Source organism: Natrix helvetica, assembly GCF_964273705.1.
Source record: "Natrix helvetica genome assembly, chromosome: 2".
Classification (NCBI taxonomy): Eukaryota; Metazoa; Chordata; class Lepidosauria; order Squamata; family Natricidae; genus Natrix; species Natrix helvetica.
In genome coordinates, this window is record NC_138552.1 from 253,987,278 (window position 1) to 254,002,154 (window position 14,877).

A 14,877-nucleotide genomic window follows, 5' to 3' on the forward strand; every position below is an offset into this window, starting at 1 on the left:
ACGGTGTACATATGTAAATACGCATCGCTCATCTTCATGCACGTTGAGCAGCAGCCTCTATCACTCTACCCACACAGTGGCACGCCATTGGCCAGAATGGGCAGTGATGGAGGGATGAGCCCTTCTTTCGAAACATCGCATGCTGAGTGGCTGTCCCCTGTGATGTCAGCTGTAATGCCAACGTAACTGTTGAAACTAGGTTTATCAATGTCCACGTGTGTTTTATAGTGTTCCAGGGCAGTCAAAAATTTAATTTGCAGTTAGTGCCTTTCATTTCGAAGACCTCTCAACATGGCCAAGAAGAGGAAGTGTCACCAATATTCGACGATTGAGATTCATTCCATCTCCTTCCAATGTACAGCTTCCATTTTGTCTTCTTTGTGAGAAAACATTTTCAAATGAAGCGATGAAGCCTTCCTGACTGAAAGACCATTTGGTAAGAATTCATTCGGATAAAGCCGACAAACCTGTATCGTTTTTCCAATCCTTAAAGCCCAAGTTTGAGGGTTGCAGCACTGTTGAAAAGTTATTTGGAAAATCATCACTTAACGCCGACAAGGGGCTCATTTTTTCCTATGAAATATCTTTGTTGATAGCAAAATGTGGCAAACCTCACACTATCGGAGAAACGCTGATTTTACCAGAAGTGAAACAGATTGTTGCCACCATGTTGGGGGCCCAGCGCAAGCACTGTCACGCAATCGGTTCCTTTAAGCAATGACGCCGTATCAAATATGAATTGATGAAATGGCTGCTGAAGTGTAAGAAAGGCTTATTGACACCTTGAAAAGTACAGAATTCGTGATGCAGATTGATGAGTCAACGATTCGTGAAAATGAAGCCTTGTTATTGGCTTATGTCCATTTCATCAACGGAAATGAAGAGATCGGGGAAGAACTGTTATTTGCTCGAAATTTAGCCACCGACCCAAAAGGTTCTTCGATATTTAAAAAGGTTGAAGAGTTTTTTAATGAGAAAAACATCCCTTTGACAAATGTGGCAACCGATGGAGCTGCATCCATGATTGGACGATATCACGGATTTCAGGCTCATCTAAAATCGGTTGTACCTGGAGTTATGACTGTCCATTGCATTGTTTATAGACAGCACCTTGTCTCAAAAAATTTGAGTGGCCGTTTGCATGAGTCTATACGTTACGTCATTAACGCTGTGAACAAAATTAAGTCGAATGCCTTGAACAACCAACTTTTTCACAAGCTTTGTGAAGAAAATGATGAGGAGTTTGAACGTCTCCTTTTGCACACTGAAGTAAGGTGGCTTTCAAAAGAAAAGTGTTTGCGGCGATTCCATGAACTTTTTGACACAGTTGTTGAATTTCTTGAATCCATTGATCCAAGTCTAAGCAGTTCTCTTAAACTTCGACGTCTGGGTGTAGCTTATCTCGCTGATGTTTTTGACAAGCTGAATGAAGTGAAAGTAAAGCTGCAAGGAGATAAAATCAATTTTCTTAAGGCCAAAGGAGTAATCTGCTCATTTATTTCCAAATTGGACCTCCTTGCAAGCAATATGAGTCACCAGGAGCTGTATCAGTTCCCAAGCCTTGGTAATGAACGTCAACTCCAAGCAGAAGATTTCAATGTTTTTTGCTGCCACTTGAAGCAACTAAAAGAAGATATGGAAACCAGATTCTATGATCTGATAAATCTGGAAGTGCCCACTTGGGTGCTAAATCCTTTCACAGCAGACTTTGCATAACTTCATCCCAAACTGCAAGAGCCACTGACAGATCTGAAATACAACTATGAAGCCCAATCACATTTTCAGAGTTATGGCTGCGAAGCTTTTGGGGTGAAAATGAGGAACACTTACTCAATATTGTGGGAGGAAGTTAAGTTGCTTCTTTTAGCCTTTTCTTCCACTTACTTAGTGGAGAGGGGCTTCAGCACTGTCCAACAGATCCTTTCTAAGTCAAGGAACATGTTGAAGATCACCGAGCGCGGCGATTTAAGAATGAGATTAACAAAAATGGTTCCAGACATCAAGAAATTGGCATCAGCTCACCAAGCACAAGGCAGCCATTGATGTTCTTTTTTTGCTTTTTGTGTACATACATTTTCTTCGTTAATAATTGTCTCAGCTCTTATCGTTGTATTTGCTTGCATTGGATTTCACGTTCCAGTTTGAGTTTTCGGCTTCGTTTTCGAATTCTTGTGCTCTGTAAAACATTTTGTGTGTCTCTTTGTATTGTACTTGTTTAGCGTGCACTCCAGTATGATATTATATTTTCTCAGTTTTATGGTTTCAATTTTTGTTGTTGTGCTCTTCGTGTAAACTTTTTGTGTAGATATATTTTTTTTTCTTCAGTTTAAGGCATTAAATATGTCGCTCTGATTTTTGTTGCTTTCCTTCTGTAAAAATTTTCTTTGTGTCTTTTTAACCCTTTTTACAGTGTGCATGAATATATATTTTCCTCGAATCTTAATTTAGTTCAGAGTTTTCGTCTTGAAATTCTTAGTTTCTGCATTGCGGTTTGTTTTTATGCTCTTTTTATATTTCTTTTTGTGTTTTAAAATTCACTTGTAATTAAATTATTAAATGTTACTGTTTTTTTCGGGCATTTCATTTTCTTGCAATTGAATTTTGTTTTCAGTGGTCATTGCATTTAAGTGTCTTGAATAAATAAGACAATAATGAAATACATGTATCACGAAGTTTGGGAGTAAAGTGACGGGTGGCATCAGAATTTTTCACACAGTTGAGATATGGGAAAAAGACTTGAAATAAATTATTTGCATCGATATGTCCTGATGACAATTTTAAAGAAAACAAAAAATGTGTTTGCATAAATTGAAGAATGATCTCCCTGTTGTGATTGAGAGGTTATGTTGTGGGAAGGGGGGCGATGATAACTTCCTCAATGGCTCAAGGGGGCAATTCTTTCAAAAAGGTTAAGAACCACTGATCTAGACTAATCCAAAGCAAGATGTTTTATTTGCTGGAGGACTGCTTTTTCCTAGCTGGTAAACTATCCAAAGCTGTTTTTTAAAAAATTATGACTATCTAGTGACATCTATATTTTCACAGAAAACACTATATCTAGGAATACTCAAGCAGTATACCCGGCCTTGCAGGGAGACCGTTACTCTGCCCAAAGCCAGTTATATGCTACCTTGCAGACAGACAATTACTCAAACTCAAAGGCTTCCATAACATGATTTAGCCTCCATAGTCTCTACTAGCCATTTTGCTAAGTCTACCTGTGCTTGGTAGCTACAATTCAAAGAAACCATTAAGTGGCAGCAAACAGCAAGGATTGTTCTGGCTTCTTTTGCCATCTAGTGGTCACTTGAAATGTTTGCAGCCAAGATCTGGTAGCCCTATGCTTTGCAGCAGGCTTGCTCTTGTAATATTAGCGCAGAGTAATATTGCTATTGTAGTGATGCCTAGCTAGTGAACTTCTCTTAGGAAACTAGTTGCCCATTGTGGGAATAGAATGCTAGTTAGGAAAGTCTTAGTTTCATAACACTAAAAAAAGTTGTTTTAACTACTACAGATACAGATTATAACATATCATTTTTGATAATGAGATGGGGCAAATGCTCGGGCCCAGAGAAAACGTTTACTGATCACAAGAATTCTACCAAAACCACTTTATAAATCATCTGCTTTGGGCAATAAAAAAGGTATTTTTGATTTACTTACTCCTGTACCCCTATACCAAGTTCTTGAATCTTCTTCTCAATGGCAGTTTCAACTTCACTCTTCTCAATAGAATACTCCACAAAGAATGCTTCCAAAATGAATGCTACAAAGATGCTGCAAATCAAACATGTCAAATGACACATGGCATTTCAAGTGCCATCAATCAATATCTCCCTGGTTTGATACAATTTCTTTATGAGGCAATTTGCATGGACATGAATTATCATTGGACAAAAAGGCAGGATTCTCCAACCTACTATTTTCAGATATGTGAAACACCATCAAGCAACATCCGCCTACCTCACACCCTTGGGAAGGGCTCCATTGGCTGGTAAAGTGCCAACTCTAGTGTAAAGATAGGGCTGATTGTGTGACCAACCCTAATTTAGTACTAGAATGAGTAAGAATAGTGTTAGGTAAACAGTAGTTTCCTATAATCTGCTATTAGCATGGCCTATTGAAATCTGAACAGCTCTCAAAGTGGATGAGAACGAGAGAATAGTGTTGCAAAGCTTTTATCTGTGCTTACTCAGTAAGAGGTTTTACTATATTTAGTTAGGTGGGTTTTTTTTTTTACAAGATTAGTCACTGTATAACCATACACCATATAATCCCTCAATTCTTTACAAGAATGTAGATCCAAAATATGGAAAATAAAAATTTATGTAAATGGGTTAAAATTTTACATACAGATTTATTCTATTTTGGCAAACAATAAAACTGGCAGATAATGGATAGGAATAATTCTCCTGAGTATTACCATCATGGTGTATCACAAAATGGATGGTATTTCCTCCATTATGCTAACAAAAAAAGAGTTTGGGAATATATTTTTTTGTATCAAAGGTTCATGACTTAATAGGGAAGGAAACATGTTGATGCCTATGGCAGACAATGCAACATTCACTTATGGCTGTTATTTGAATTAGGAAAGCAAAAAAACCAGACCAAGATTCTGTGACCTCCCAGAAATACTAGCTATTCTTCCCCATATGTCAAACTACTAATAATCTCACGACCACACTCCCTACCCCTGCTTGCAATAAACCAGACAACGCATTTACTTCCAAGTAACTATAAACATAGGCCCAGAACTTCAATACTTGAAGTACCTTGTGAAACAAGAATCTCCCCAAGGAAATAATAGTTTGTCTTTAAGAGAGGGTAGGTAATTTCCATTTAGCATATAGTTGTATATGCTAAATATATAACAGATATATGAACCACTTAGCATATAATTGTGATAGATGTGGGTGGTGCATAAATTCCATAAATGAATACAACCTCAAATTTCTGAAAAATATGCATGCAAAAATGAAACTTTCCAATGTTATGACTATAAAGAGGTAGACTTACTTAATAATCATAATCACCACAACAATGTGAAAGATGATGAAAAACAGCTTTGCACTATCATGAGTCACAAGGGCAAACCCATTGGCAAGAAGTACAATATTAAGGAGAACAAGGAAAGTAGCTACTGTAGGTGCATTTTGCAGTTATATAAATCTATCAAGACTTCTTTTGATCAAAAGCCTGATTCTCGAGAAACTGCATTCTCACAGGACCAGGGATGATCAAACAATGATTCTGAATGCCTTTCATTATCCTGTTCTCTAACAACAACTTTCAGACCCCTTCTGTGAAAGCAGCCCTCCGAGCTTTATCACAAGCTTCTGCTCCCTGTCTTCAAAAGCTGCCTTATAATAATAAAGCTGGGAATTCCAGAGAGAGCTCAACAGAAAAGACAAATGTGCACCTACAAGTACAGACACAACACACACACACACACACACACACACACACTTACTTCTGCCAAACATTCTAGCTCAGGGAATAAAGACTGCATAAACTTATTTGATGAAACCAGCAAAGCACTTCATTTGGAAGCTTCCTTCACAGATCTACCTACTATGTTTGCCAAACTCAAGCCTTGATGATAATGCTTCTTCTTCTCAAAGCTGTATCTTTATCTCTGTATTTTACAATGGCTGTTTAAAAAGGATATCATGCCACTGGTTGACAATGGTTAATTCCATAAGGACAACAAAAGAAGACACAATGTCGTTGAAGTTATTCCTGCAATATTTGGCTCTTGCAAATGTAGTTCCACTCAAAACAGGATTTCCACAGTACATGGCTTGCGGGGAGGTGGTGTTTCCGGCAAAGAATTGGATTTTCCCATGGAAGATTTCCATCCCAATAATGGAAAATACGTAATATACCACCTGACAAAAAAGAAGGTATTGACTTATTTGTTTCTTATACTAGTTATCCCTGTCACTAACTAACAATCACTAGACAATTTTTGAGCGGGGACACATCTAGAATTTTGAGAGCGCATACCATGGGCACTCTCGCAAAACAAGAATTCACATCCAGAACTTGGTTATAAATAGTCACAGAGACCAATGTATTACAATGTCCCCAATCATCTGTTCTAACCATCCCTTCAAATGCTCCCCTGCATTTTTGCTGCTGCTGTTTTTCCCTTGAGTAAGTAGGCAGATTACCAAACAAAACAGCCTGATCCGACTGATATATAGATATATAGATATAGTTTTCTAATGAACATGCCATTCGCTCCATTTACTGCAGATAGGTTTCTTCAAAAAATGAAAAGGAATTTGTGAATGTTAAAGCTGTGATCTTATGCTGAATGAGCCCTCTTTGATTCTAGCATCTCTCCTTCTGTTGTTCTGGTAGATTTAAGAATCCTCCAAATATGATTTTGATGGGATATAAGGATATCACTTAACATGGCAATTAAACTAAGTCTAGCTTTATGCAACACTGTATCACATAATATAGTGAGTTTTGATGTAGCATGTTATGGTCCAAACCTGATCTTTAAGGTTTGTCAATCCTAGTTTATATCATGGCTTAATATGCATTATGAACCTTTATTCAGCAAGCTCTAAGCAAATCATGGTTATGATGACTATGAACTCGGTTTAATATAGTTCTTCTTCCATTCCAACAATAGGTCTCAGAAGTTTTTTTTTTTTCAAATGAAGTTTTTGCCTCCATGATAAGCAAAGTATAATTTTCAGCCATAATTATGAATTACTCCTAAATTGAGTACAATCTTCACCATTTTCTTCTGGCATATTAAAATGGAATTAAAATAATTGATTTTCATTTAAAAGGGGAACTATTCTTCCAGCATGATCCTTTGCATATCTGCTCAGCAATCAGTCCCCCCATGATCAAGCATTCCTAGGTAATTATAAATACTTGCTCAATTTTAGCTCAAAAGAAAGTTGTTTATCTCAATTTTCTGTAAAGCAAACACAGACATGGCAAAGCATACTGGCATGTAGGAGACATTAGGATTAATCTTCAGATCTTTAAACAGAGCCAAGAACAGCAACTGCCAGAAGGATGCTGAAAAGCTATAAGGACAATACACATCATTTAAAAATCTTGACCTTTAGTCTATAAGCCATCAGCCAGTATTATTAAAAATGAGTCATACTGCAAATGGAGTTATGGTTGATTCAAGTAGATACATAAGCCAACACTTGTCACAGTTCTTCACCTGACAACATCTGACATAATCAAGCAAGTAATAATTAGGCACAGAGATTGCCTATTATTGAGAATATCTCTTTGTCTAATCAAGTACTTTGACTGGCAAGTGCTATCCAGGAAGTCAAAGATCTTTCTCCATCACTTGCTGTGATCTTCCTTTAAATGGAAAACATTGGAGAAGAAGCAAGGAAAAGGAAAAACCTATGTACTGCTTACCAGAATTAATGCTCCAAAGGTTAGCATCGTAGGCACAATGTTTATTAGTGTATTCATAATAACACGAAACCTGGAAGGAAATACTGCATTAAAACACCATGGAAGAAGAGGTAAGATTTTTTAAAACCACTATTAGCCAATTCAGTGAACACTTTCACTCAGTAGAGGGCATCACTTTTTCAACCTTTTTATCCCTGTAGTTGCTTTCATTCTTTTACTACATGCCATCTGCTGTCTTTCATCATTCAGTTGTGTACTATCAACATGTCACTTACTGAATTATCCAACCTCATACAGCTGCATTTGACTGCAACTCCCTTATCCCCAGCCACTATGCCTATTGATGGCTAGGAGTCACAATCCAACACATCTGAAAATAATCAGGATGGAGAAGGCCAATTCACCCTCAGCTGCACCTTACCTCTTCTAATCTGCAGACATACATGTGTTCTTCTAAAAAGCCCTTACCTTTGGACACTGTCGATAATTCTTATAAGCCTAAGAACTCGTAAGATAAACACGATGTCCAGAATTTGCTGGCTATTGTATGCAGTCACTAAGGAAAAAAGAAATGTGTCAAGTAGTTTACAAGTAATTTTAAAAAATGGTGCCCTGATCCTCATCACTAGCTGTAGCAGTTTACTTCACTTAGAGCAGTAGCCCCTCATCTTCTATAAAAAAATTCTGTATTTTCCTGAATGAACCATCAATTTCAATGTTATTTGTGGCTAGGCTGTAGATAAATATCAGTGAAATTCATTTCTGGATACTCTGCTTAAATTGACTAGTAGAAAATAATCCTAAGAAGTTGAACTATCTAACCATGTTAAACTAGTCTATGGAACTGGACACTTGGCCTCAAGCCAGTTTAGTTGTAATAATTCCCTCACAGTTGAAGTAATTATAAAAATAAGAATGAGAGCCCCCTACTCTTGCTCTTCAGCTATGAACAGCTTGAACTAATATTTTTTTAAGTATAGCTTCAATGTGGTGTGAAATTAATCACCTGTGATTAACCTTAGTGAAACAAGATAATGGTAATTAAGACTAATGGTCAGACAAAATTAGAAACAAGCACAATGGGAGGAATTTTCAACAAAACGGGGACTTTCCAATTTCCTCCTCATTTTTGTTTTCAGGAAGGGTCTGAACAGAGAGAAAGAGAACAGCTTTTAATATACAGACAGTGGAAACTACACTTGTTCCTGTTATACCAAAATCTGGTTTGTACTGTGACTGAATTTAACCCATATAAGTTTCCCCCAAACTTTGCAGTTTTGCACTTAAAAAAAAAATCTAACTCTTATTTGACTAAAACTCTTAACAGGCCTCTACTAAAATGGCGAAAGTGTATTACTCTCATTTTTCTGTAGAAGAGAAATAAAATTATAGGTATAATTTTATAAAATTATAGGTATAAAATTATAGGTATAACACAGTTCTAGGCTGCATCAACAGAGGGATAGAATCAAGATCACGTGAAGTGTTAATACCACTTTATAATGCCTTGGTAAGGCCACACTTGGAATACTGCATTCAGTTCTGGTCGCCACGATGTAAAAAAGATGTGGAGACTCTAGAAAGAGTGCAGAGAAGAGCAACAAAGATGATTAGGGGCCTGGAGTCTAAAACATATGAAGAACGGTTGCAGGAACTGGGTATGTTTAGCTTAAGAGAAAGAAGGACTAGGGGAGACATGATAGCATTATTCCAATATCTCAGAGGTTGCCACAAAGAAGAGGGAGTCAAACTATTCTCCAAAGCACCTGAGGGTAGAACAAGAAGCAATGGGTGGAAACTAATCAAGGAGAGAAGCAATTTAGAACTGAGGAGGAATTTCCTGACAGTGAGAACAATTAATCAGTGGAACAGCTTGCCTCCAGAAGTTGTGAATGCCCCAACACTGGAAGTCTTTAAGAAGATGTTGGATAGCTATTTGTCTGAAACGGTATAGGGTTTCCTGCCTAGGCAGGGGGTTGGACTAGAAGACCTCCAAGGTCCCTTCCAACTCTACTATTGTATTGTATTGTATTGTATATGTAAGCATATAATACCTGATTTAAGTGCAGTGTTCAGTACTGTTGCAATCAAAGCAGCAATGATGATAGAAGTATCAAACCTAGGAAAGGTGGAAAGATGGCTTATCAAAACAATCTGTTCTTCCTCTTTCACCTCCTGAATGCTGATCTATTCAAAAAAATCTGCCAACATTTTGAAATCTTTGATGTAAGACAAGCATTAAATGCCAGTCAGATCTTCCATGAATCAGGAGAACAGTTGTTGATTTTTAATAGGCATTTTAACATACCGTATTTTTCAGAGTATAAGACACACCTTTTTCCCTCAAAAAAGAGGCTGAAAATCTGGGTCCTCTTATAGACTGAATACAGCATTTTTTGCCTCCCAAAACCCCGCCTATTCACCAAAATGGCCATGCATAGCCTTTAGGAGCCTTGCAGAGTGCTCCTGGGGGCTGGGGAGAGCAGAAATGAGTGAAAAATGGGCTGTTTTTGCTCAATTTTGCCCCCCCAGCTCCCAGGAGCACTCTATAAGCCTCCTAAAGGCTATTCATGCCCTTTTTTTTGAAAAAAAGAGGCCCGTTTTTTGCAAAAAAATGTGCCGTTTCGGGGAGGTCTGCAGAATGCAAACACTTTTTTTCTTATTTGCCTCTTCAAAATCTTGGTGCATCTTATACTCCGTTGTGTCTTATACTCTGAAAAATACGGTATGTTTTCTAGAAGTATATAAAGGAGATATTTCTAAAGCATATCTGAAATACACATATATATTATTAAAACCAAGTACCATTTCTAAAATAAGACAAAGACTTTGTTATTGAATCCAATAACAAACATAAGGGCAAGAATGCATAGACAGGAGATGCAAAGGTGCTGGTTTTTCTTTGAAGACGTTTCGCTTCTTATCCAAGAAGCTTCTTCAGTGAAACGTCTTCAAAGAAAAATCAGAAAGTCCAGTTGCCTCTTGAAAAAGCACCTTTGGAAAAACCATGACTTGGATGACTGAGAATCTCCATAGACATAAATAGGAGACGTTCCTCTTTCATTCTGGCTCTTCAGTATTTTTCTACTGTAATACAAACTGTTTAATATTTCTTAAATGTGAATTATTGTTACAACAACCTAAATCGTGAATGTGAAGCAGCTAAATTGTTAGCCTTCATGTGAAGTGTTCCCCAGTGAATAGATGTAACGTCAGTGGAACTGGTTTGCTCATCATAAAAAGACCAAGACTAAGGATTACTTACCAGTTCCAGAATTGGTTTCTTGCAAAAAAAGTCCTGGGTTCAAAAACATATAATTTCAGGAGTATTTCAATTATATACAAGCATAGAAACACCCACTCTGCATAGGAAATATAAGGATTCTTCTCATCCAGTGCAATGAAGACTGCATTAATCAGTATGATAATATCATATGTCCAAATGAAAGCTCTGTAGAGAAATGAAATGAAATACAGATCAATTTGGTGATCAGTTTGTCTACCAGGAATTTACATTTCATAAAATGCATTTGGAATACTAAAGCAGCTGCTACATTATGTGCCACCCACATGGACAAGTAGAAATATTATACTGGGACTGTTGCAAGTAATTTCCTGAACATAGACATACCTGTGCTGGACCATACTGCGTAAAACCAGGCTGGGAGTGGAGTTATACACCTGTGGAAACCAGATGTCTAAGGGGTGGATGCGGGCTTTCAGTGTGATCACCTCTATATTCAAAAGATCAGCCAGACGTACAAAGGATTTTTTGTCTGTCATACACAAAAGAATGACAGAATCCAATTAAGAAGCAGCCCTAATCAAAACTTTTTATTAAAATGATCACAGTGTGATACAAAGAATAGCAACATTGCTCATTGCTTATATAGTAGGATATGCATCCACAGGTGGAACAAGAGGAAAAGGACAACTGGTGTATGATGATGTCATCATGCAACCCCCACAACCTATGCATCTCATATCACAGTACCAATACACCCCTGTGGGATTTGCGCCATGATATCATCAGTTTGACATTATCATACCTTGACAGAGATGCATGCCATGTTCATGAGGGGCAATAATAGTTTGCAATAGTTTAACTATGTGTTTTGCAGAATGTGCATGGAACGAATCCCCCAGATTATGTGAAGATAATCCTCATCTGTATTACAAATGTTTACAGGTAGTCCTCAATTTACAACAGTTCATTTAGTGACCAAAGTTACAACAGCACTGAAAAAGTGACATGATCATTGCAACAGCATCCCTATGGTCATGTGATTTATACAGCTGAGTCCCGGGTCATGTGATCACCTTTTGCAACCTTCTGACAAGCAAAGACAATGGGGAAGCCAGATTCACTTAACAACCAAGTTACTAATTTAACAACTTCAGTGGTTCACTTAACAAATGTGAGAAGAAAAGTCGTAAAATAGGGCAAAACTCACTAAACAAATTTCTCACTTAACAACATCAATTTTGGGCTCAGTTGTGGTCATAAGTTTAGGACTACCTGTATTAGCTATTTCTATTTTTAACTTTTAAAACAAAAACTTTTTACTACCGTAGTTTACTGCGTAACAGACTCTCAACTTATCATCTGTTTTTCTTTTGGGGGAAACAACAGGGAAAGGTGATATTAGAATAGGTAGATCAGACTTAATCTACACATTCAATCATTTTCTGATACAAGTGTGCAAGAGAGAATTTAGGATACAACTTGATCACATCTTGACTACATTTATTATCATCAAATGCAAATGATGACTAAGGTTCTGTCCAAGTACAGGTAGTCCCTCACCCCCCCCTTAAATATATGGGTTAAGTAGGGCTTTGGTTCAGTTGAATTAAAGACTTATATTAAAAGCAATCTACATTGGTTCTTCCTTTTAAAATAAATAAATAAATAAATCACCAAGGCAGGCGAAGACTATATAACAGCGATGGCGAACCTTTTTTGGCTCGTGTGTCATAAGTGGGGGGAGTGCAGGGGGGTCGTGTGCGGGCGTGCCGCACCCATAATGCAATGCACGACCCCCAGTGCACATGCGCGCACTACAGGCGCTCCCCCTCCCATTTTTACATGCTTTTTTCGCCCACCCCAGGCTCCAGAGGCTTTAAAGGAGCCTGGATAGGGCAAAAACAGCCTTCCCCGCCCCCCCGGATGCCTTCCGAAGGCGTCAGGGAAGCCTCTGGACAGTCCCTGAAGGCTTCGGAGCGCTCAGAACGATCCTCCGAGCAAACCGGAAGTGACTTCCGGTTTGCTCGGAGGGTCGTTTTGAGCTCTCCGAAGGCTTCAGGGACCATCCGGAGGCTTCCCTGACGACTTCCGGTTTGCTCGGAGGATCATTTTGAGCACTCCGAAGGCTTCAGGGACCGTCCAGAGGCTTCCCTGATGCCTCCGGAGGGCTTCCGGGGGGGTGGGGGAGGCTGTTTTGCCCTCCCCAGGCTCCTATAAAGCCTCTGGAGCCTGGGGAGGGGGAAAAAATGGCTTTAAAAAAGGGTGAACTCAGCTGGCCAGCGCGCGCATGCGTGCTGGCCAGCTGACAGAGCAGCGCCTCGCGTGCCCTGACAAATGGCTCCACGTGCCACCTGTGGCACGCGTGCCATAGGTTCGCCATCACTGCTATATAACAATGCTGATATCCCTTCTGCCTGCTCCATAATCTTTAGAGTCACATGGACTCAAGAGGCATATTTGATCAGATTGCATCAGAATTTGAAGCAATTAATATATCCAAAGCATCTTTAACTGATACTCACCCACATAGCCTTTCTGTTCTTCATCGGATATTCTTAAAAGGAGTTCACGATGGGATGCACTGATGTGAGGTGCCACCATTTTTACCAGACTTTTCCACTGATCTTGTTGGATAACAAATTCATCTCTTTCTTTGACCTTTAGGAGGTTGAAGGCTTCTATCATTTTGTGACGTTTCATGTAAGCAAGCTTGCGGATCTCATTCTGGAAAACACGAATAACTGTTAAAGAAGAAAAGTTATCATATGAGCTTATAGGGAAGTTCAGAAAGCAGTTTTGAGACTCAGGGACAATATTCTATAGGGGGTCCACTATATTCCCTTCTCTCAAAGTCTCTGTAACAAAGACAGTTTTCTGTCTGTCCCTAATGGAAAGCAACGATCTCTATTTCAGATAAGCAAGCTGTGAAAATTCACTCCAGTTAAACATCATCACCCACACATAAGAGGGAAATATCAACAGACTTGGAACACCAAAGATTTGCAAAAAAAAAAAAAAAAAACATTTACTTTTAAATTAGGGAAAGCCCTGAAACAGGCCAACACTCTAAGGTGAAAGGTGAAGTGGACAACATTTTTATGGCTGGAAAAATGGCTTTAAAGTTCCATAGTTGTGGTTCCGCAATTGCAGTGGAGGGGACAAAATTCAGTCCCTTTTTGTGGAGTTGTGGGAGGCTAATATTGAGGCATTAAATTGATCACAGCCTGAATATATCTATTTTGTGGCTTATTTCCCTCCCCCACCCCCAAGTCACATTTCAGGGGTATAAACTGGAGAAGTTCAGGTGTGAGCTCAGTAAGCAGGTTAAGGGCAGGGCTACCCAAATGCAGACTTTACCTTTAAGTGTTTCCTGTAGTTGTTGTACACAACTGCTAAAAAGACTGACATGAAAATGTAGGTGTTGATTATTACATATATTATGAAAAATAAACTGTACCACCAGCTGAAGTCATAAGCCGGCATCCTATAAGGAAGAAAGAAAAATTGCATTATATATACTAAAGGGAAGGCCCTAGTGATTTCCAGAGAAAAAACCAGATATTTGGTAATGGAGGAGAATGTCGAAAACATAACAGAATTACCTACTCTCAGGCTTTTTAATGGGATTTATTTCATTTTATATCATGACATTTCATCATTGTAATTCATTGCTTACTGGGATAAACGAACCCAGGCAATTTTGGCTGATTTAAAATAAGAGGTAAATCATGTTTGAACCCAACCCATCCACATAGCTCTATACAGATGAATGTCTTTTTCCACAGTTTCATTATCCACAATTTTGTGTATCTGTAGTTTATAAATATAGCTGAGACATTGTTGTCTGTGATGAACAATTTCATGTATCCATGGTTTTTGATGCATGGCTCTGATCTGAATAGAGTTTCACCTATAATCGTAATTGTTGCACAAAATTGAAGCAATAGTCATATATCTGCTCTCCACAAGAGATAAATATCTACAATACACTTCCAAAGGTTGCCTAGGTAACTACTACTTCTTTCCAATGGCCACCCTTTCTAAAGCAAAACCTTTCTATGCCTAATTTGCAAATGAAATGCAGGGAGCCTAGAAACAGCAATCCACATTTATAATAGACTGATCTCATTTCCCCATCCTCCAATATAAGATGAGGATTCAGATTAGGGCCGGTTATCTTAGACTGTTCCACTGTGAAAATGGCAGGGGAAGGACAA

At 38.4% G+C, this 14,877-nt stretch overlaps 1 protein-coding gene across 4 annotated transcripts in view; it reads right to left on the reverse strand.

Moving 5' to 3' along the window:
* LOC309388513 (two pore calcium channel protein 1-like) overlaps positions 1–14,877 on the reverse strand; it is a 38,629-nt gene that overhangs the window by 2,800 nt on the left and 20,952 nt on the right. For all 4 annotated transcript variants that reach the window (XM_081945909.1, XM_081945912.1, XM_081945910.1 and 1 more), the window contains exons 8-17: positions 14,018–14,144; positions 13,183–13,384; positions 11,045–11,189; positions 10,679–10,864; positions 9,468–9,532; positions 7,882–7,969; positions 7,414–7,483; positions 5,672–5,891; positions 5,020–5,110; positions 3,664–3,777 (exon numbers count right to left, since the gene is read on the reverse strand). In XM_081945909.1, the coding sequence (XP_081802035.1) occupies positions 3,664–3,777; positions 5,020–5,110; positions 5,672–5,891; positions 7,414–7,483; positions 7,882–7,969; positions 9,468–9,532; positions 10,679–10,864; positions 11,045–11,189; positions 13,183–13,384; positions 14,018–14,144 (1,308 nt within the window). The remainder of the gene's footprint in view (positions 1–3,663; positions 3,778–5,019; positions 5,111–5,671; positions 5,892–7,413; positions 7,484–7,881; positions 7,970–9,467; positions 9,533–10,678; positions 10,865–11,044; positions 11,190–13,182; positions 13,385–14,017; positions 14,145–14,877) is intronic.